Source organism: Balaenoptera ricei, chromosome 19, assembly GCF_028023285.1.
Source record: "Balaenoptera ricei isolate mBalRic1 chromosome 19, mBalRic1.hap2, whole genome shotgun sequence".
Classification (NCBI taxonomy): domain Eukaryota; kingdom Metazoa; phylum Chordata; class Mammalia; order Artiodactyla; family Balaenopteridae; genus Balaenoptera; species Balaenoptera ricei.
This window is the reverse complement of record NC_082657.1, coordinates 670933-692952: the sequence shown is the minus strand read 5'-3', so window position 1 is coordinate 692952 and position 22020 is coordinate 670933. Positions and strand designations below refer to the sequence as shown.

At 43.4% G+C, this 22020-nt stretch overlaps 1 protein-coding gene and 1 pseudogene across 2 annotated transcripts in view; one reads left to right on the top strand and one right to left on the bottom strand.

The window, feature by feature from the left end:
• The window catches only part of LOC132352997 (zinc finger protein 256-like), a 35811-nt gene extending 15827 nt beyond the window's left edge, over positions 1–19984 (top strand). The window contains exons 2-3 of one of the 2 annotated variants that reach the window (XM_059903830.1): positions 11074–11200; positions 17514–19984. In XM_059903830.1, the coding sequence (XP_059759813.1) occupies positions 11074–11200; positions 17514–19333 (1947 nt within the window). In that variant the 3' untranslated portion in view covers positions 19334–19984. Of the gene's footprint in view, positions 1–3393; positions 3624–11073; positions 11201–17513 lie in introns of those variants that run through there. The other variant, XM_059903831.1, reaches the window with a different exon arrangement.
• On the bottom strand, positions 19927–20396 carry LOC132353882 (U6 snRNA-associated Sm-like protein LSm3; annotated as a pseudogene).
• Positions 20397–22020: the final 1624 nt, after the last annotated feature.

The window sequence follows — 22020 nt, the reverse complement described above, 5'->3', positions numbered from 1 at the left end:
GGACTGGCTTTATGATGACAGGGATACTCACCAGCTGAATATGCTCATTACCCAGGTCATGGTAAATGCCGTAGTTCAAGGAGCTCCTTTCACATGGGCACCCCATATGACCTTGTTGCAAAAACCAAAAACAGTTCAGGGAAACCTTATGGAAATGCTTGCTGTCTCAGTTTCCCTTCATGGGTATTACAAATGCTGATACAGGGCTTCCCTGGTGGCGCAGTGGTTGAGAGTCTGCCTGCCAATGCAGGGGACACGGGTTCGAGCCCTGGTCTGGGAAGATCCCACATGCCTCAGAGCAGCTGGGCCCGTGAGCCACAACTACTGAGCCTGCGCGTCTGGAGCCTGTGCTCCGCAGCAAGAGAGGCCGCGACGGTGAGAGGCCGGCGCACCGCGATGAAGAGTGGCCCCCACTTGCCGCAACTGGAGAAGGCCCTCGCACAGAAACGCAGACCCAACACAGCCAAAAATAAATAAATAAATTTATTTTTAAAAAAAATCCTTAAAATCCTCTTAGTCCATGTCACCCAACCTGATTTTTCTTCTCCAATAAAACCCTAAATGATATAAAATACATTAATATTTTAAAAAAAACAAAAACAAATGCTGATACAAACATATTAATAAGAGATTGAGAAGAGTCCCTTGACTCTCCCCTAGGACTCTTCCCAGTCTCTTATTAATTAACAATGTTTTTATCAGCGTCAAGGGACTCTTCCCCAGAAGGTGAAAATTTTTTTTAAGTTTTTAAGAAATGAGGTGAATAAAGGAAATACTAATATGACCGAAACAAAGAGGAAACATAAAGGAACGAGTAATATGACTTGTCCTAGCAGTTGGGAAATCTTCAGATGGCTATTCAGAAATGGGATGAATCTAGGGAATTCCCTGGCGGTCCACTGGTTAGGACTCCGTGCTCTCACTGCCAAGGGCCCTGGTTCAAACCCTGGTCAGGGAACTGATATCCCACAAGCCAAGCCAAGCGACCAAAAAGAAATGGGTTGAATCTAGTAGATATTGATGGGGTTGAAACAAAAGTTTTAATCCAGCACTACCAAAGATTGAGTGGGCCAAATGGACCCCCTGCTGAGACTCAACATTAAATGGCCCCAAACAAGTCTGCTCTATTTACCCCAGTTTGGAGACATTAAAAAATCTGAAAGCCAAGATTTAACAATGTTGTGATAAATTCAGGTGCACTGCAAAGGGACTGAGCCATATATATACACGCATCCATTCTCCCCCAAACTCCTCTCCCATGCAGCCTGCCACATAACATTGAGCAGAGTTCCCTGTGCTATACAGTAGGTCCTTGTTGGTTATCCATTTTAAATATAGCAGTGTGTACATGTTGATCCCAAACTCTCAGGGGAGAAGTTTTTATAGGCAAAATTTGGGGTGAGAGCTGCAGGGTGTGTGACTTTCTTCTGACTGGTTGGTAGTGAGGTAACAGGGTGGGAATCTGTGCTCAACCTGAAGTTGCCATCTTCCACCTGGGTAAGGGCCTTAGTTGCTGCAGAAGAACTCAAAGATACTGAGTTCTGCAGCATTATGCAGGATTATGTATATCCCTTGAGCAGGAACCAGGATCTTGCTGCATTGCCGCACTCTTGTTTCTTGACTGCTCTTCCTTTGTTTCTGCATCCCCTCACTTCCCTGATTAGCAATTGTTTGAATCTGTTCTTTGGAACTCAGGGAATGTCTAGGAGGCTGAAGGAAGCCTATCTCCTACAAATAAGAAACAGGGGACACAAAGGGTCCTGCTTGGTTTCAGTACCTTGCCCTATACATTTCTTCCATTTGGCTGTTCATTGGTATCCTTTATCCTATCCTTCAGTAAAGTGGTAAACATAAGTAATGTTTCCCTGTGTTCTGTGAGCCGCTGTAGCAAATAATTTGATCCAAAGGGGAGGAGGTCATGGGGAACCTCCAATTTGTAGCCAAGTTGGAGAGAAGTTGTGGGCAACTTGGGGACCTACTACTTGAGATTGGCATCTGAAGTGAGCTGCAGTCTCTGGACTGATGTGGTCATAGACTTCTTTCATAAAGAATGTCAAAGGCCAGATTCTGCTCACAGAGATTTATACATGGATGTGACTTGCAGTAATATGAGAACCTGTTGTTTCTAATTTTCTGCCACTCTGAATTGCCAGGGAACCTCTTAGGTAAATGCCCGAATTTCTAGTCCATGTTCCCAAGGAAACAGGCAGCTCCACTTTGCTATTTCTGAAGCTTATCTTCCCATTTCAACAATATCTTTCAATTTTCCCTCTAATCCTTCTTGTGATGGCCTCTCCTCCCTGAGGACTATAGCTTTTTCATAGCACTAAGGCAGATGTGACCATCTTACTGGAGGAAGGGAAAGAGGCTTAGTTGCTGGTAGAAAAACCTGTCAAAAGGTATGTTTCTGGGTAAGTTGTGGTGAATTAGCCCAAGTAAGTCTTTGTAGAAAAGATCCTTGTAGGAAGCGTGAAGACGTTTTAGGATATTGTAGGGATACTCTATTCTAGGATCCCAGATGAAAAGGAAGTTGAGGGATCTTCAGCATAGGCTCCAAAAGGACCATTTCTCTATCTCCATTTATTATCTGTCTATATCTGTTATGGTGTTACCGGAAGGGGGACCCCTTTCAGGGTCTGAGAGTGGGGTCTTGTCTAACACCCAGAAATGAATTGTCTGAGGAGACACACGTACTGACAAAGCAAAAGACTTTATTGGGAAGGGGCGCCCGGGAGGAGAGCAGCAGGGAAAGGGATCCCAGGAGAACTGCTCTGCCATGTGGCTCCCAGTCTCAGGTTTTATGGTGATGGGGTTAGCTTTCCAGGTTCTCTCTGGCCGTTCATCTTGCTCGTGCCCATATTTGGTCTGGCTCAGGGTCCTTCCTGGTGGCACGTGCATCTCTCAGCCAAGATGGATTCCTGCATGAGGGTTTCTGGGAAATTGGCAGGACATATGGACTGGCATCTCCTCCCTCCTTTAGGCCTCTTCTGAATTCTTCTGTTTAGTTTTGTTTTTTTTTTTAACATCTTTATTGGAGTATAATTGCTTTACAATGGTGTGTTAGTTTCTGCTGTATAACAAAGTGAATCAGCTATACGTATACGTATATCCCCATATCTCTTCCCTCTTGCATCTCCCTCCCACCCTCCCTATCCCACCCCTCTAGGTGGTCAAAGCACCGAACTTTCTGGTTAGTTTTACAAGACATATTCTGGGCTGGCGTCTCCTCTCTCTCCCTCTTTCTTTTTTTTTTTTTTTTTGGTCATGCCCGGAGGCATATGGGATCTTACTTCCCCACCCGCACCCCCTGCATTGGAAATGCAGAGTCTCAACCACTGGACCGCCAGGGAAGTCCCCTCCTCCCTCCTTCTGACCTCTCCTGATTTTTGGCAGCAGCACCATGTTCCTTATCAGGACCTCCTGCCGTGAGACAACTCCTGCAAGCGAGACAACTCCTGCAAGCGGTTATTATCTATCATGCCTGGCCAAGGCGGGCAGTTTCGGTCAATGGTTCCCGAACAATGGCGTCTTCTCTAAGGTGGAGGTGTTTACCGTCATAACAATTTAAATAGGTACTTTATTTATTTATGTATTTTTTAAATAAATATACCCCTTTTAAATTATTTATTGATTGATTGATTTTTTTTTTTTTTTTTTTTGGCTGTATTGGGTCTTCGTTTCTGTGCGAGGGCTTTCTCTAGTTGCGGCAAGTGGGGGCCACTCTTCATCGCAGTGCGCGGGCCTCTCACTATCGCGGCCTCTCTTGTTGTGGAGCACAGGCTCCAGACGTGCAGGCTCAGTAGTTGTGGCTCACGGGCCGAGTTGCTCCGCGGCATGTGGGATCTTCCCAGACCAGGGCTCGAACCCGTGTCCCCTGCATTGGCAGGCAGACTCTCAACCACTGCACCAGCAGGGAAGCCCGGTACTTTATTTTTTTAATGGCAAATTATTCTTCTTAAGTTCACTGAAGGTAAATATACTACTGTGTTTTGGCTAAGAAAAGCTGTCAATTAGGTTGAAAAACACTTTTCCTCTAAAGCTGAGCTTCAGAGACCAGATATGACCATCTGTGTTAGAGGAAATGAAGAGCACACGCAGTGGTTTCCAGGGACAGCACTTCCAGTGCCCCATAAATGACTGAATGTATTCACAGACCCTGCGTAAAAGCCGATGTCTAAATCTTTGTTTGCCCTAGGGGCATTTACATTATTTTGTTGGCATTCCTATTGTTTTTCCTTAATGCAGCACTATAAATTGCCCATCTTAAGCTGATTAAAATGGCAGTAAATTCATGGTAGTTGTAGTTTGGAGAACCAAGGCAGTTAGACAAAGTGTGACCTTTTCACATGAATATAGGCTCAAAATGATGGCTCTGAATCTAGAATGCCTTTCTCTCTTTCTGAGTCTACCATTTTTCACATTTAACATATTCCCTTATCACTCTCTGTTTATGCCTCTGTGTTTGGACTCTATTCTCTCTGGTGTGTCAGATAGATATCATTGATATCATCTGGTGTGTCATGTTAGATATCATTGAAATATCTGAGTGGACGGGGGCTTTATTTTTGTCCCATTCTCTAACTTCCAGCATAGACGTTTATTTTCAAGAAATATAGGGGAAAGGGCAATGATTTGCTTTATTGATATATTTCAGGTTGGAGTTCAAGATGGAAAATCAATGAATATCAGCACAGGAGGGTATTTATCCAAACAATTCATCCCGAAGTTTAGTAACAGAATAAAAATCATAAAGTAGTATCTCAAATGCTCCAAGTGTGACAAGGACTGTGAGTATCTGGTGCAGTTGGATGGGCAGCATGGAAAACAGGTAGAACACTTCTGACCAGTGACCCTCACGTTTGCAGAAAGCCCCACTGGGGAAAGAGTTTATTTATACAGTATGTTTGTAAGCAGCTTCTCTTTAAAATTGATTTATGAATGTGTGAAAATATTCGACCATCCTGATCCATTCCTAGGATGAGACAACTTCTCCAGGAAGTGTGTTTGGGCAGCTGAAATACAGTCAACACCATTTAGAGGCCATTCATTATATATTTGAGAATATTTTATGTTTGTTATATTTTTCCCATTCTCAACAACATGAGCATTTTAAAATGTTGATCATAGAGAGAATGAAGTTACCAGAGGCAGGAAATAAGTGAAGCAGTGAGTTCCCTGAGAAAAAATGAAGGTGACATTTAGGTTCAGATGCAGATAATGGCTTCAGCCAGAGTCAGGACCACTTCTGCAGAGGTGAGAAAGGAAGAGGCAAGGAGGATATAGCTCTACATGAGTGTGTAAGGGTTAAGGAGCAAAGACAAAAGTACACACTCCTCATTTTGAACATGAAGTAGGCTATATGAGGAGTGAGCAGCTGTGTGGGAGGTGGTGGCGGTCTGGAGCAAGGTCTGTGTGGATTTGGGAGCTGGTGCAGGAGTCCGAGCTGAACAGTGCACAGCGCAAATGTGGGGAAATCACACTCAGGCAAGATACGATACCTTGGAATAGGATAGTAGTGTCGGAGCTCATTGAATTGGTTGGCATGGTGAATCCAGGGGATGAAAATAATGTCAGATGGACAAGACATGTGGATGGCTATGGCTGCATGTTGGGTTTCATAGAAGAGGGACTGAAGGATCTGAGTTTGTTTCCAGCCTTCTTAACCTCTTGGAAGTCAGGGCCATCCACTAAAATTGGGGAATTTGGAGGACTGGGAAAGATTATGGGCCTTTTTTAGGAATAAAGAGTCTGTTAGCTTGTCATATTAAAATGGAGACATGGTACTGAGTAGAGGGGTGAAGATTGGGAACAGCCTTTGAGGAACAGTGGAGAATCTGGCCAGCTGGAGAAGCTACCGGAGGGAAGAGACCATGACTCTGCATGATAGCTATCAATATGCCTCATGGCTCCAGCTGCCTGCATCAGCCCAGATATGAAAGAAGAGCAAGTTACCTCTTGATGTTTTACAAGACAGTGAGAACAGGAAGACATGGGGGAAAAGACTTTTTCAGTGTCTCACTAATAAACAGAAGGATCAACATATATAGTGAAGGTATAAGGTGCGCGATGAAGAGTATTCATGGGTGTATACACACACACACACACACACACACACACACACACACACACACATATATTTTTGGCTGTTCCGGGTCTTAGTTGCGGCACGTGGGATCTTTAGTTGAGGCATGCGGGATATTTAGTTGTGGCATATGGGATCTAGTTCCCTGACCAGGGATCGAATCTGGGCTCCCTGCATTGGGAGTGCAGAGTCTTAACCACTGGCACCAGGGAAGTCCCTTATGGGTATATTTAACTAGGAAGTGTGACTTCAAGTGAGTCTGCAAATAAATTTGAGATATTAATATTATTCATTATGACTATCATTGTTACATAACTAATATTAATAAGTAACTTTTGTTGAGCCACACACTGTGACCAAGGTCCTATGTGGATCATTTCCTGTGTTATCTGCTTACACGGCATAGAATCTATCACGGCTGTCATTTTTCAAGAGTATGCGGAGTGCAGCCAACTGCATATATGTTCACCAGACTCATTTGGTCTTCTCTTGGGCACACAGCTCAACCTCATTTTCCTGCCCATGCACACAGGGGTGGCCAAAAAGACTAATTCTTGTCAACAGAATGTGATTGGAAGTCAGGTATGTGATAGTGGGTGTGACTTCTCCCTTTCCTCTTGTTTCCTCTTGTTCAGCTGGATGGTGCCAGGAAAGCCTTAAAGCCACATGTTTACAATAGAAGGCATCTTGGTCCCTGAATCACTGTGTGGTGCTGAGTTCACTGCCTATACATAGGAACGTATCTATAAATGAGAAAAACTCATCCTGTGCTAAGCCAAGATGAGTTTTGTACATCTGTGAAATCAGCTATATTGAACTTAGGCTAACTTTTATCTTGAGGTACAAAGACATTATACAACTCTTCCAGGGTCCAGAGCTGGTGGGGACAAACCCATATGATAAGCTTCAGCAGTTGGAAAGCAGAGCTGACTCTTACCTGATGCAAACCTTTCCTTCCCCAGTAGTGGCAAAGAGTGGGTTGGGGCAGAAGGATAAATGGACTACAGGCCTCAGGGCTCCATATCCTCCTGGGTCCCTAGGGAGGTTACAACAAATTTCCACTGACTGGTAGATGCAGTGGGCCCATCACAGTCTACAGGCTGCAGTGCCTTCCACCTACTTGGCTCTAGTGTGCCCACACTGAGTGGGTACATATAGGTTAATAGACTAACAAGGCACAATAATTGGCTAAATATATATTTTGTTTCCAGATTGCAATAAATCCTCCCTAAATAACGAATACTACAACAAGAAAATTCAGCACTAACATATTTATAATTTTATTTATTTATTTTTAAATATTTATTTATTTATTTGGCTGTGCTCGTTCTTAGTTGCTGCACACGGGATCTTTATTGTGTCGTGCTGACTCTTAGTTGCGGCATGCGAACACTTAGTTTCGGCATGCATGTGGGATCTAGTTCCCTGACCAGGGATGAATCCGGGGCCCCCTGCATTGGGAGCGCGGAGTTAACCATTGGACGACCAGGGAAGTCCCTATAATTTTAAATATTATGATTTTATGTGCTAAAGTTATTGGATTTATGAAAGAACCCTTACATTTTAAAAACACATTGTGTAGAGTTTATACATTAAAATATAAGCTGTCTAGGATTACAGGTGAAATAATATACTAAGGTGCATGGGGTAGATGAAACAAGACCAACCATGAAATGATAAATAACGATGGAATATGGCAAAACACTGCAGCCATTGTCCCATGCCAAAATGGCATTTGTTTTGTTTTTCTCTTTTTGAGACTGATGTCAGATTCAGAAAGGAATTGAATACATGTGAGGATATGAAGTAAGATATATTAAGTAGATGAAAGTGTTGCTCAATGAAGTGGACACAGGCAGGAGACATGTTCTCTGTGGGAATCACTGTCAAAGACCCATCTTTGTACTCCTTCCTCAAGGTGGCGCAACATCCTTCTTCTATCTTTCTTATCGCTACACTTTCTGAAGTGTTTATTTTGTCTTTACCAAACAGACGGAGAGTACACTATTGTTTATTAGCTTCAGTTTCCAGTGGCTCCATTATTTGTCTAAATGACTCTGCAATGGTATGTACATTTGGATTAATGGATTTGAGAGCATCTCGAAAGATACTCTTCGACTCTGGGAACACGCTGAGCTTCACAGAGCCTGAAATAACGTCTCCAAACATTTGGGTGATCAGCTACAGATAGTATTCCTCAAACATCTGAGTGCACTCTCTTTAAGAAGAGGCAATGCCCGTCCTCCGTCTCTGGACTTTGGTTGGTTTTCCTAGCGGTAAGTCCTCGCGGTGTAGCTTCGCCTTTTCTCCAAGATGTCAGAGTTGTAACATACTGGACCTACGCTTGTGGATCTGTAGGAAATACATTACCCAGACGGCCGTGCGATGGGTGGCTGCGAAGATCAGCCAATTAAGGCAAGAGAAGCCGGGTTTTCCTGGGACGCAATAGCCTCAGGGCGGGACTTCCGGCTGCCTCGTTGTGGACGTCATTTTGACTGTGCTTGAGCGTTTTCACAATTCGAAAGCTTCGGTTACCGGTGCTGGGAAGAGGTGACTATACTGAGAAGGTACCCGCTGCACAGAGGCGGGTCTGAGGCTCGGCGACGCCCCGGGGGCCCCGCACCAGGCCCGGGAGAGTGACCGCCGTGCCCGCGTCTCGTTTCCTCTCCCACAGCTCCCGGCCCCGCTCCGCCCACAGGGTCCGATGGCGGCGGCAGCGCCGAGGGACCCGCGTCAGGTAAACGCTCGTCCTCCGGGCCCTCACCACCCTCACCGCCCTCACCCCACCAGACACTAAAGCCCCGAGTGCGGGGCGCCTGCTCATGTGCCCACAGCCCTGGCCCCGGTGTCCAGGATGATGAGGCGGCCGTGGGTGGGGCCCTGTTTCTTCTGACAGTGTGCTGGCGCGTGGCAGAGGGTCACAGGCGGAGGGACCGGCACCGTCACGTGCAGAGGTTTGGCGGTCTGACTGATCAGGGACTGGGGCAATTCTCGATTGTTTCTGCTAGGAACAAGATGCTGCTGCCCAGAGTTAAGCTTGCAGCGTTGCTGCATGAAAAGTTGGCCGTTTATGGGACTTTCCTGGCGTTCCAGTGGTTAGGACTCCGCGCTCTCACTGCCAAGGGCGGGTTTCAATCCCCGGTCAGAGAACTAAGATCCCACAAGCCGCATGGTGTGGCCAAAAAAAAAAAAAAAAAGCCGTTTATTACACAGGTGATATAAGTTTGACTCTCAGGTGGGAAGTGATCTCACCCAGACTAAAATAGGCTTCCTCTGGCTGCAAAGAATAGAACAATTTAGGGGGGTAAGGGAGGAGACACGAAGTACAGACGGATTAATAGCAATAGCCTAGGTGAGTGTTGATGGACCAGAGTGACTGTCTTGGATATGCGAGAAGTGGTTGAATTCTGGATCAGTTTTTTGAGAAGGGAGAAACCAAATTGTGGGTGTTGCTGGTGCCAAGAGAAAGGAAGTAGTGAGGGATGACCCTAGGGGTTTTGGTCCTAGTAGACGAAGGGATGGAAGGCCCATCAACTGGATGGGGACATTAGCAGCAGGTTAATTTTTCTTGGGAATGTTATAAGTTTGTTTTGGCTCTGTTAAGAGTCTGAGATGTTTCAGAGAAGAGTGAGTGTAGGCAACAAGTGGGCAGCTGGACAGGCAGGTCTGGAAAACTGGAGAAGGTGTTCAGGAATGGAAAGTTTCAAAAGTGATGGCCATTGTGTGGACCAGGGTGGAGCTGTGGATCACATTTAGGAGGGGAGTACAGGTTATAGGGACCATGGTATTAGTAGGTCAGAAAGATTGGTGTGTGCTGAGGAGTGGTTCTCCGGCTCAGGGCCTGGTTGGTTTGCTGGGCATTGCAAACCCAAGTGAGGTAGAGAAGTGGCAGTGGGAACAGTATGGGAGAGAGGTTGATCTGGCGGGAGGCCGAGGCTTCCATGGGATGAGTGGACAAGTGACGGCTGAGGAGACTTAGGAGTAGTTGAGACAAGAAGGCAGTGAGACTGGGGCTGTTGCTTATTTAGTATTACTACTATGTGGCTTCTCCAGAATTTTGTGATGAGCTTTGACTTGGTCTGGGACTTTTGAGGCTTGCTAGTGGATATGGTCCGCAGCAAATGTCATCATTTGTGGATCACTATGCCTGGCAGGGAGGTTTTTAGGACTGGGTTTTTTTGTTTGTTTGTTTGTTTGTTTTTTACAGAGGTTGAGTGGAGAGAGAGAGGAGTGTTGTGGCTGCTGAAAGGGCAGAACTGGCAGTAAAAAAGTTGAAGAGAGTTGAGGGAATATGAAATTCACACGTGGTTCTGGGTGGCTAATACTGAAGCAAAGATTAGAGGCAGTTGAGGAGATCTTCTAATCAGCATTTGTGGCTTACTCTGGTGTTGGATCCATCAGAGGACTGGGGTTGTACCGAATCTTGTTTGAATTTCTTAAGCCCTCTCTGGATGCCAAGCGCCAAATGTGTGGGTGTGTTCAGGGAGAATTCTATGGTGTGGTGCAGGGATGTGGCAGTGCTGTGGAAGCGCAACTGTAGGGTCTGAAATTGTGAGAGAAATGTCATCTACAGAATGATGTGCACATGGAGAGGAAGTGGGAGCTGATGGCCCCCAGGCCCTGGTGTTGAGGATTTATACGTGAAGCATGAGCTTACATTTGGCTGTGCCTGGATTCCCACAATTTGAGAGACCCCAGGGGAATTGCTTGGCTGGAGGGACGAGATATTACCGGCCAAGCTCAGAGCTTAGATGGCATCTGGGTGCACCATCCCCCGCCCCACCCCCCCGCCCCGCCAGTTACTGCTGAGGGCTGAGCACAGTGATAAAACAGGATGATGAAGAGAGAGCAGGCATCAGTGGCACCAGGGCCTGGTATCTCCTCTGAGGTGGGGAGCTCCAGTGGAGGATGGGAATGGCATAGGTGTGGGGAGAGATGTGTTGTGATTTCTCAGAGAATGTTCAAGCTTTCATCTGCCCCCTTTGTGACAGGTTGGTGTGACCTTTGAAGACATTGCCGTGTACTTCTCCTGGGAGGAATGGAGGCTCCTTGATGAGGCTCAGATACGCCTGTACCTTGATGTGATGCTGGAGAACTACACACTTATATCCTCACTGGGTAAGACCCTCACCCTCCCCAGTGACCTGGGCTAGGGTCTGTATTCTGCCTCACCGCCCCCAGAAGGTGCTCTGTCCTGCATGTGTGTAGGCACTGCTTGCTTCCCCAGTGTTCTGGGTAGTTGTGGTAGTTAGGGCTGGGGTGTTTGCACTACCCTCTTTTCTTCCCTACAGCCCTAATACCTGCTGTACCAAACCCTCATAGGGAAGGATTTGAGGTCAGTAGTCTTGCAGTAAGGCTAATGTATGCAGCTTGCTTGCCCTTTCCGTGGATGGGTCAGTGTGTCCAGATCCATGCAGTTTCTGTGGCCACTCCTTTATCTGACAATTTCTTGTGCCTACCTGTTTATGGAATTGCAGCCATTGTCATGGTGACTACGTACATGGACTACTATTGAACTCTATCCTATATAGTTCATTTTGTGATATTTAGACCTCTTCTATCCATTTCATCCTGCCCTAACTTTATCGAGGTATAATTGACAAAATTTCTGTATTTAATATATATAATGTGATGATTTGATATACATATATATTATGAAATAATTACCATTGTGAAGTTAATTAACATACCTGTCACCTGACATAATTACTTTTCTATGTGTGTGTGTGTGTGAGAACACCTAGGATCTACTCTTTTAGCAAATTTCAAGTGTACAATACAGTGTTAACAAATAACCATAGTGGACTTCCCTGGTGGCACAGTGGTTAAGAATCCGCCTGACAATGCAGGGGACCTGGGTTCGAGCCTTGGTCCAGGAAGATCCCATATGCTGTGGAGAACTAAGCCTGTGTGCCACAACTACTGAGCCTGTGCTCTAGAGCCCGCAAGCCACAACTACTGAGTCCACGTGCTGCAACTACTGTAGCCTGTGCTTCGCAACAAGAGAAGCCACTGCAATGAGAAGCCCGCTCACTGCGATGAAGAGTAGCCCCTGCTCGCCGCAACTAAATCCCACGCGCAGCAAGAAGACGCAACGCAGCCAAAATAAATAAATAGATAAATAAATAAATTTAGAAAAAAATTTAAAATAACTATAGTCACTATGCTACACATTCGATCCTTAGAACTTACTCATCAACTGGAAGTGTTTTTGACCAATATCTCCCCATTTCTTTAATCCTCAATATCTGGCATTCTGCTTTATGTTTCTCTAAGTTTTACTTTTTTTAAGATTCTCTATATAAGTAATATACAGTATTTGTCTTTCTCTCTGTGGCTTATTTCACTTAGCATAATGTCCTCTAGGTTCATCCTTGTTGCAAGTGGCAGTTTTTCCTTTTTCATGGCTGAGTATTTCTGCACACATGTGCATGGGAAAGTTGGTGCATGTGTCTATGTGTATATCATATTTTCTGTATCATTTCGTCTCCTGATGAACACCTTATAATGTTTCCATATCTTGGTTCTTCTGAATTATGTTGCATTATTATATATATATATATATATATATGCACGTGCGTGTATTTCATGGAGATACTGGTTTTGTTCCTGTTGGCCATCTGTATGTCTTTTGGAAAGATGTCTATTCAGCTCCTCTGCCCATTTTTTAATTGGGTTGTTTTGGTTTTGTTATTGTTGTTGAGTTGTGTGAGTTCTTTATATATTTTGGATAGTAACCCATTATTAGATATACCACTTGCAGATATCTTCTCCCATTCAATAGGGTGTTTTTTTTTGGGCGGGGGGTGAGGGGGTGGTTTGCTGCTGCATGGCATGCAGGATCTTAGTTCCCCAAACAAGGATCGAACCCATGCCCCTTGCAGTGGAAAGGCAGTCTTAACCACTGGACCGCCAGGGAAGTCTCAGGATGTCTTTTTATTGATGGTTTCCTTTGCCGTGCAGAAGCTTTTTGGTTTGATGTAATCCCATTTGTTTATTTTTTTCCTTTGTTTCCCTTCACTGAAGAGACATATCTAGAAAGTTATTGATTGGTAAGACTGATGTCAAAGAGTGTGCTGCCTGTGTTTTCTTCTGGGAGTTTTATGGTTTCAGATATTACATTCAAGTCTTTAATTCTTTTTGAGTTGACTTTTGTGTATGATGTGAGATAGAGGTCTAGTTTAATTTTTTTGCATGTGACTATCCAGTTTTCCCAACACCATTTATTGAAGACCTTTCTCCATTGTATGGTTTTTGCTCCTTTATCAATCTTAGTTGTCCACATATGTGTGGGTTTATTTTTGGGTTCCCAATTCTGTTTCTTTTGATCTATGTATATGTTTTTCTGCCAATACCATGCTGTTTTGATTACTATGGCTTTGTAATATAGTTTGAAATCAGGGGGTGTGATACCTATAGCTTTGTTTTTGTTGTTGTTTGGGGGTTTTTTGTTTGTTTTTTGGTGTTTGTTTATTTCTTTGTTTGGGCCATGTAGTGTGGCTTGTTGGATCTTGGTTCCTGGACCAGGGATTGAACCCGGGCCACTGCAGTGAAAGCGCTGAGTCCTAACCACTGGATTGCCAGGGAATTCCCCAGCTTTGTTTTTTTTTTTTTTAATCTCAGGTTGCTTTGGCTATTTGTGATCTTTTGTGGTTTTATATAAATAGTAGAATTTTTTGTTTTATTTCTGTGGAAAATGTCATTGGGATTTCAATAGGGATTGCATTCAATCTGTAGATTTCTTTAGGTAATATGGACATTTTATTTATTTTTATAAATTTATTTTTTATGGGATTTCAATAGGGATTGCATTCAATCTGTAAATTGCTTTAGGTAATATGGACATTTTATTTTATTTAGTGGTTTTTTTGTTTTTTTTTTAATTTTAGCTGTGTTGGGTCTTCGTTGCACGCGGGCTTTCTCTAGTTGCGGCAAGCGGGGGCTACTCTTCATTTCAGTGCACGGGCTTCTCATTGCAGTGGTTTCTCTTGATGCAGAGCACGGGCTCTAGGCATGTGGGCTTCAGTAGTTGCGGCATGTGGCTCAGTAGTTGTGGCTCACAGGCTCTAGAGCACAGGCTCAGTAGTTGTGGCGCACGGGCTTAGTTGCTCTGCGGCACGTGGGATCTTCCTGGACCAGAGATCGAACCTGTGTTCCCTGCACTGGCAGGCGGATTCTCAACCACTGCGCCACCAGGGAAGCACCTATTTAGTTTTTATGAATTTATTTTTTATTTATTATTATTATATTTTTTTTGGCTGCGTTGGGTCTTCTTGTTGCGTGCAGACTTTCTCTACTTGTGGCGATTGGGGCTACTCTTCATTGTGGTGCACGGGCTTCTTATTGTGGTGGCTTCTCTTGTTGCGGAGCACAGGCTCTAGGCGTGTGGGCTTCAGTAGTTGTGGCGCGTGGGCTCAGTAGTTGTGGCTCGCAGGCTCTAGAGCACAGGCTCAGTAGTTTTGACACACTGGCTTAGTTGCTCCACGGCATGTGGGATCTTCCCGGACCAGGGCTCAAACCCATGTCCCCTGCATTGGCAGGCGGAGTCTTAACTACTGCGCCACCAGGGAAGTCCCAATATGGACTTTTTTTTTTTTTTAAAGAGTAGATTTATTTACTTATTTATTTAGGCTGCACCAGGTCTTAGTTGTGGCATACGGACTCTTAGTTGAGGCATGCATGTGGGATCTAGTTCCCTGACCAGGGATCGAACCCAGGCCCCCTGCATTGGGAGCTCAGAGTCTTACCCACTGGACCCCCAGGGAGGTCCCTAATATGCACATTTTAACAGTGTTAATTCATCCAATCAATGAGTGTGGAATATCTTTCCATTTGTTTGAAAAGATTTCTTTTTCAGTCTTTCAATAATGTCTTATAGTTTTCATTGTATGGGTCTTTATCCGTAGTTAAGTTTATACCTATATATTTTATTCTTTTTGTTGCCATTTAAATGAGATTGTTTTCTTAATTCCTTTTTTTTGCTAGCTCATTGCTCGAGTTTAGACATTCAACTGAGTTTTGTATGTTGATTTTGTACTCTGCAACTTTATTTGTTGATTATTTCTAATAGTTTTTTGGTGGAGTCTTTAGAGTTTTCTATGTGTAAAATCATGTTATCTGCAAATAGTGAAAATTTTACATCTTCCTTTCTACTTTAGATGCCTTTTGTTTTTCTTGCCTTACTGCTCTGGCTAGGACTTCCAATACTGTGTTGAAGAAGAGTGGAGATAGTTGACATCCTTTTTTTGTTCCTGATTTTAGAGGGATAGCTTTTGACTTTTCACCATTGAGTTTGATGTCAGCTGAGGGGTTTTTCATATATGGCCTTTATTATGTTGAGGTATGTTCCTTCCTTACCCACTTCTTTCAGAGTTTTTATCATAAATGGGTGATGAATCTTGTCAGATACATTCTCTGTATCTATTGAGATGATCATATGGTTTTAATCCTTCATTTTGTTAATATGGTGTATCACATTTGTTAATGTGATGTATCACATTGATAGATTTTGTAGATGTCGAACCATCCTTGCATCCCTGGAATAATCATGGTGTACGATCCTTTTAATGTTGTATTTAGTTTGCTAATACTTTGTTCAGTGTTTTTGCATCTGTGTTCATCAGAGATGTTGTCCTATAATTTTCTTTTTTTGTGTTGTCTTCATCTGTTTTTGGTATTGGGTGATGTTAGCCTAGTAAAATGAGTTAGGAAGCATTCCTTTTTCTTCAGTATTTTGGAAGAGTTTGAAAAGGATAGGTATTTTAATCTTCTTTGAGTGTTTGGTAGATGTCACCTGTGAAGCCACGATTTTTATTTTTCTATAAATGCCTACATTAGGCATTTATTTATCTAAATTTCCCTCTTTGAACTGCTTTTGCTGTGTCCCATAAGTTTTGGTACTTTGTGTTTCTGTTTTCATTTGTCTTAAGGTGTTTTTTGGTTTCTTCTGAGACCCATTGTTTTTTCATGATTGTGTTGTTTAATTTACACATATTTGTGAATTTCCCCACTTTTCTTGTGTTACTGATTTGTTGTTTCATACCATTGTGGTCAGCAAAGATACCTTGTATTATTTTGATCTCCTTAAATTTGTTAGACCTGGTTTTATAACCTATAACATATGATCTGCTCTAGGGAATGTTCTTTCATTGTTGTTGTTGTTTGTTTGGGTTTTTTTCATTTTTATTTTTTAGGGAATGTTCTGTATGCACTTGAGGAGAATGTGTATTTTGCTGCATTTGGATGCTATGTTTTGTATATGTCCATTTCATCTAAAGTATAGTTCCAGTCCAAAGTTTTCTTGTTGAATTTCTGTCTGGATGATCTACCTGTTGTTGAAAGGAGAATATTGAAGTCCCTTATTATTGTGTTCCTGTGTATTTCTGCCTTCAGATTGGTTAATATTTGATTCATATATTTTTGTGCTCCAATGTTAGATGCATATACACTTACCATTGTTATAGTCTCTTGATGAATTAACTCCTTTATCATTATATCATGAACCTCTTTGTCTGTTGTGGCAGATATTCACTTAATGTTCATTTTGTCTGATACAAGTATAGCTACTCCTGCTGGCTTTTGGTTTTCCATTTGCATGAAATGTCTTTATGTTGCCTTCACTTTCAGCCTATGTGTGTCCTTATTGCTGAAGTGAGTCTCTTTTTGGCAACGTATGATTGGGTCTTGTTCTTTTATTGATTTGGCTGCTGGGGTTTTTTTGTTTTTTGTTTTTGGCCACACCACATGGCATGTGGAATCTTAGTTCCCCGACCAGGGATCAAACCCATGCCTCTTGCAGTGGAAGTGTGGAGTGTTAACCACTGGACCGCTAGGGAGGTCCTTGCTGCTGTTTTATTTTTATTTTTAAATTTATTTATTTATTTATTTATTTATTTATTTATTTATGGCTGCATTGGGTCTTCGTTGCTGTGCATGGGCTTTCTCTAGTTGTGGCGAGCGGGTGCTACTCTTCGTTGCGGTGCACGGGCTTCTCATTGCGGTGGCTTCTCATTGCGGAGCATGGGCTCTAGGTGCACGGGCTTCAGTAGTTGTGGCATGTGGGCTCAGTAGTTGTGGCATGCAGGCTCAGTAGTTGTGGCACACGGGCTCAGTGGTTGTGGCTCACGGGCTCTAGAGCGCAGCCTCGGTAGTTGTGGCACACGGGCTTAGTTGCTCTCCTGCATGTGCGATCTTCCTGGACCAGGGCTTGAACCCGTGTCCCCTGCATTGGCAGGCGGATTCTTAACCACTGCACCACCAGGGAAGTCCCCTTGTTGCTGTTTTTGAATTGTAGAATTTTGTAAGGACTTACTGTTGCCATCTTGTTAATTGTTTTCTGGCTGTTTTGTAGTTGAGACAGATGCACATCTGTGATGAGCTTGACCCTTCTCTATAGTCGACATGTACTTGACCAGCATTTCTTTCTGTTCAGGTTGCTGCTGTGGAGCAGAGGATGCAGAGGCACCTTTTGAACAAATCGCTTCTCTAGGAGTGTCACAGGCTAGGACTCCCAAGGCAGCTTTGTGTTCCCAGAAGACGCACCCCTGTGAGATGTGTGGTCCAGTCTTGAGAAATGTTTTCCACTTGGCTGAGGATCAGGAAACACAACACAGCCAGAAACTGTTGAGGTGTGGGGCATGCGTGAAACTATTTTATTTTAGTGCAAACTTTAAACAGCACCAGGAGCAGCACATGGGAGAGAAAACTCTCAGAAGCAGTGTGGATGAGGCCTTGTTTGTGAAGAGCTGCAGGTTCCATGTGTCACAGAAGCCATTTACCTGTAAGGAGTTTGAAAAGGACTTCCTGACCATTGTGGGACATCTGCAGCAACAGGCCACTTGTACTGTCGAGAAGCCAAACAAAATCACCCAGTGCGGGTCAACTTCACAAGGCAGGAGAAGTCATCACACCTGGGGAGAATGCAAGAAAGCCCTCAGCCCCAAACACACACTTGTTCAGGACCAGGGGGTCCACACTGGAAGACCTTGTTTTGTGTGCAGTGACTGTGGGAAAACATTCAGGTACAAATCCTCATTTGTTGTACACCAGAGAGTCCATGCTGGAGAAAGGCTTCATGTGTGTGGTGAATCTGGAAAATCCTTTAGGCAAAGCTCAACCCTCAGTCAACATCAAAGCATTCATACTGGGGCAAGGCAGTACAAGTGCAGCAAGTGTGGGAAATCCTTACTCTACAAATCTGTCCTGATTTCTCCCCACACATGGCACAATGGAGAAAACAGTTACGTGTGCAGTGAATGTTCGAAATCTTTTACCTCTAGCTCAGCCCTCACTTATCATCAGAGATCTCACACAGGAGAAAGGCCTTATGAGTGTAGTGACTGTGGGAAATCTTTTATCTCTAGGCCTGCTCTCAGATACCATCAGAGATCTCACACAGGAGAAAGGCCTTATGAGTGCAGTGAATGTGGGAAGTCTTTTACCACTAGCTCTAACCTCCATTATCATCAAAGAGTTCACACTGGAGAAAGGCCTTATGAGTGCAGTGAATGTGGGAAATCTTTTAACAATAGGTGGGTTCTCATTCAACACCAGAGAGTTCACACAGGAGAAAGGCCTTATGAATGTAGTGAGTGTGGGAAATTGTTTAAATATGGATCCCAATTGAATCAACACCAGAAAGCTCACACTGGTGAAAAGCCTTTTAAGTGCACTGAATGTGGGAAATCTTTTAACAATAGGTGGACACTCATTCAACACTGGAGAGTTCACACAGGAGAAAGGCCTTTCGAGTGCAGTGAATGTGGGAAATCGTTTAATCGGAGAAATAACCTCATTTTACACCAGAGAATTCATACAGGAGAAAGGCCTTATGTGTGCAATGAATGTGGGAAATCTTTTACCTTCAGCTCCAGCCTTCGTTACCATCAGAGAGCTCACACTGGAGAAAGACCTTATGAGTGCAGTGAATGTGGGAAATCTTTTATCTCTAGGTCTGACCTCCATTATCATCAGAGAGTTCATTCTGGAGAAAGACCTTATGAGTGTAGCGAATGTGGGAAATCCTTTATCCAAAGAAATAACCTCATAATACACCAGAGAATTCACACAGGAGAAAGGCCTTATGAGTGCAGTGAATGTGGTAAATCTTTTACCTGTAGTTCCACTCTCCATTATCATCAGAGGGTTCACACTGGAGAAAGGCCTTATGTGTGCAGTGCATGCGGGAAATCTTTTATTACCACGTCCAAACTGCGTTGTCATCAGAGAGGTCACAGTGGAGAAAGGCCGTAAGAGTTCAGTGAATGTGGGAAACCTTTTACAGTAAGTCTTATACAAACTAACAAGTTCCATTCTGAGAGTGAGTTTGTAAGTCCAATTTGTTCTTAAGTCCAACAGAGTTAGCCTAGGTACCCAACTAACACAATAGGCTATATAGTACTGTACTGTAATAGGTTTATAATACTTTTCACACAAATAATACATAAAAAACAAAAAGTAAAACATTTTTAATCACACTTTACCTTGAAAAGTACAATAGTACCAGCTACATCACCATTGCTTTTTTTTTTTTTTTTAAATCAAAAAAGGAAACAATTTAAAGAAAGAAACCCAGAAATTGTCTGAAAAAACATTGGGGCAAATGAACTCCTGAAAAAGTTCTGCATCTTGGTGATCACATTTATTGGAAGGGTTGGAGAAAATTAAACTGCCATTTAGCCTAAGAATTTGTGAGTTATCTGCAAATCAACTTATTTCAGGAGTGGAAGAATTCTTGGTTGTTTCTTAATATCAAATTGTACACTAGTTTCTCTTTTGAATATCGTCTACATTTAAAGAGGCAATCATACAAAATCTCTTTTTCCACACAGGATAAATTCTTTGTTTCAGCCAACTCTCAATGGCGGGGCAACTAGGACAACACCATCTCCCCGGAAAAAGAGCATTGGAATATTCCATTTTGTTGATTTATATATTTCTTCCTATGTTTCTTCATCAATTTCTATAGTTGTCACAGTTTCTTCCACATCTCCCAATATCATATTTAAATGTAACCTGCCTCGAAGCTCTGTGTTGTTTCTCATTTTCACTCATCCAGGCTGAGCCTGATGAGATCCAGGGACTCTTCTACAGTGTTCGTAGTTTGTTGCTGGTTCACATCGTCCAAAATCTTTCACATCACCTCTGCTTTTATGCTTGTTTCTGGACATCCTGGGCTTGAAATAAAGATACTGTACTACTCTATACAGTACTGTACAGTAAGTATGCAAAAGCACAAGCACTTGTAGAGGATACACACATGTTAAAATGTACGCCAGACACATGAACTAACTCGTGATTGGACATGCGAACGCATGTTCGCATTTTGAAAGCTCACAACTTGAAGGTTTGTATGTAGGGGACTTACTGTATAGGAAAATGTAACCTCTTTCAACATCAGAGAGTTCACACTACACAATGGCATAGATGTGCAGGAAATGTGCAGTTTCGGTGTTCAGTATAAGGGCACTAGAGGAAACTATCTGAGGAGCCATCTGTCTGAATTGACTGTCATACATCTGAGCATGCACAGTGGGGAGAATCCCCAGTTATGTGGGAAGGCCACCAGCCGGCAGGCCCACACAGTGTGCATCAGTCACCAACCCAGTGTGCTCAGGGAAGCTGACTCTGTCACCCCCTGTGTTGGCCCAATTAGGAGTCGCCTGAGCGCTAGGGGCTATTTCCCTCCTCTTTGATTACCTTGGGCATGGACCTGACCCAATGTTGTTCCATAGAACATTTGAGTTTTCTGGCAGCGTTCCAACAAAGACTACACTTTTCAGGGACGTTGGTGTCACGTGATACTTGTGTCTTTCCAGCTTGAACGTCATGGACTCTAGAACTGTCGGCCACACATTGCCTTGGCTTGAATAATAACTAAGGCCTTTTAAGTCCTCATTAATTTGGGGAGTTCTATTCCTGTGTAGGGTAGTTTATAAACTAGTACAAATTTGTGTTCTACAGGCATGAAGGGGAGAAGAAGTTTTTATCGGTCTCACACGCTGTGCCCGAGGAGGGACAGCATGATGGCAGAAAACAACTTGACAATTTTGACCAAATTTGCATTGCTGCGTAGAGCCTCCTAGGAAAGACTGCAGGGCTTTCTCTTCCTCATTTGAGGCCTGTATCCTATGATTTTTATGAGTCTTGGATGACTCTAAGGAGGGGGACGTGTGAGAATCTTAAGAGTGCTTCTGAGAACCACATGATTTTTTTCTCTTAAGGTAGATATCACAGGGTATCCCAGCACTGTTGAGGGGATATTTTCCCCAGGTCTACAAAGATCCACATTCCCTGATGGCCACAAGTCACTGGGCTAGTCTCACTGGTTATAAGACTGTTGGTTCCAAGGGAAACCGTAATAGGTACGGAAACTCTAGTAGGTAGTGGAGGAGACTGCAGCCAGCTAGATGAAATGTTCCTCTTCTAAAAGTGTAGCCAGAAATGTTTCTGTGACTCTGCAGGATCTGTGTGTACACAAATCTCGGGACCTCTAGGCATGCTTATCTTGTGTAGCTGAGGACATTGTCAGAGAAATTAATCAGGTTTTGTGGATTGCTGTAGCCTCTCAGTGATGTGCGCCTCAAGGCCCTTACTGTGCAGGGAGGAAAAAAGAGAAAAGGGGATTCATATTCTGAGGATGTGGCTCTCTTGACCCATGCAGCACTCCTCTTGACTTGGGTGGTGACGTTCATTGTTCCCTATATTTGCTGCTACTGAGACAAGACTGACCTTCCAGAGGGCATGAGGAGAGAGATGCTGGAGTCAATACAGGGTTGCCCAACCTATTTTCCATAAAGAGTGGGACATAGTTTTTTTTCTTCTTTTTTATCTTGAGCTAATTTTTAAAGCTTTATAAAGATATAATTTACATGTACTCAACAGCTTATATTTAAAATGTACAGTTTGATAAGTTTTGACATAGGTATGAACCTCTGAAA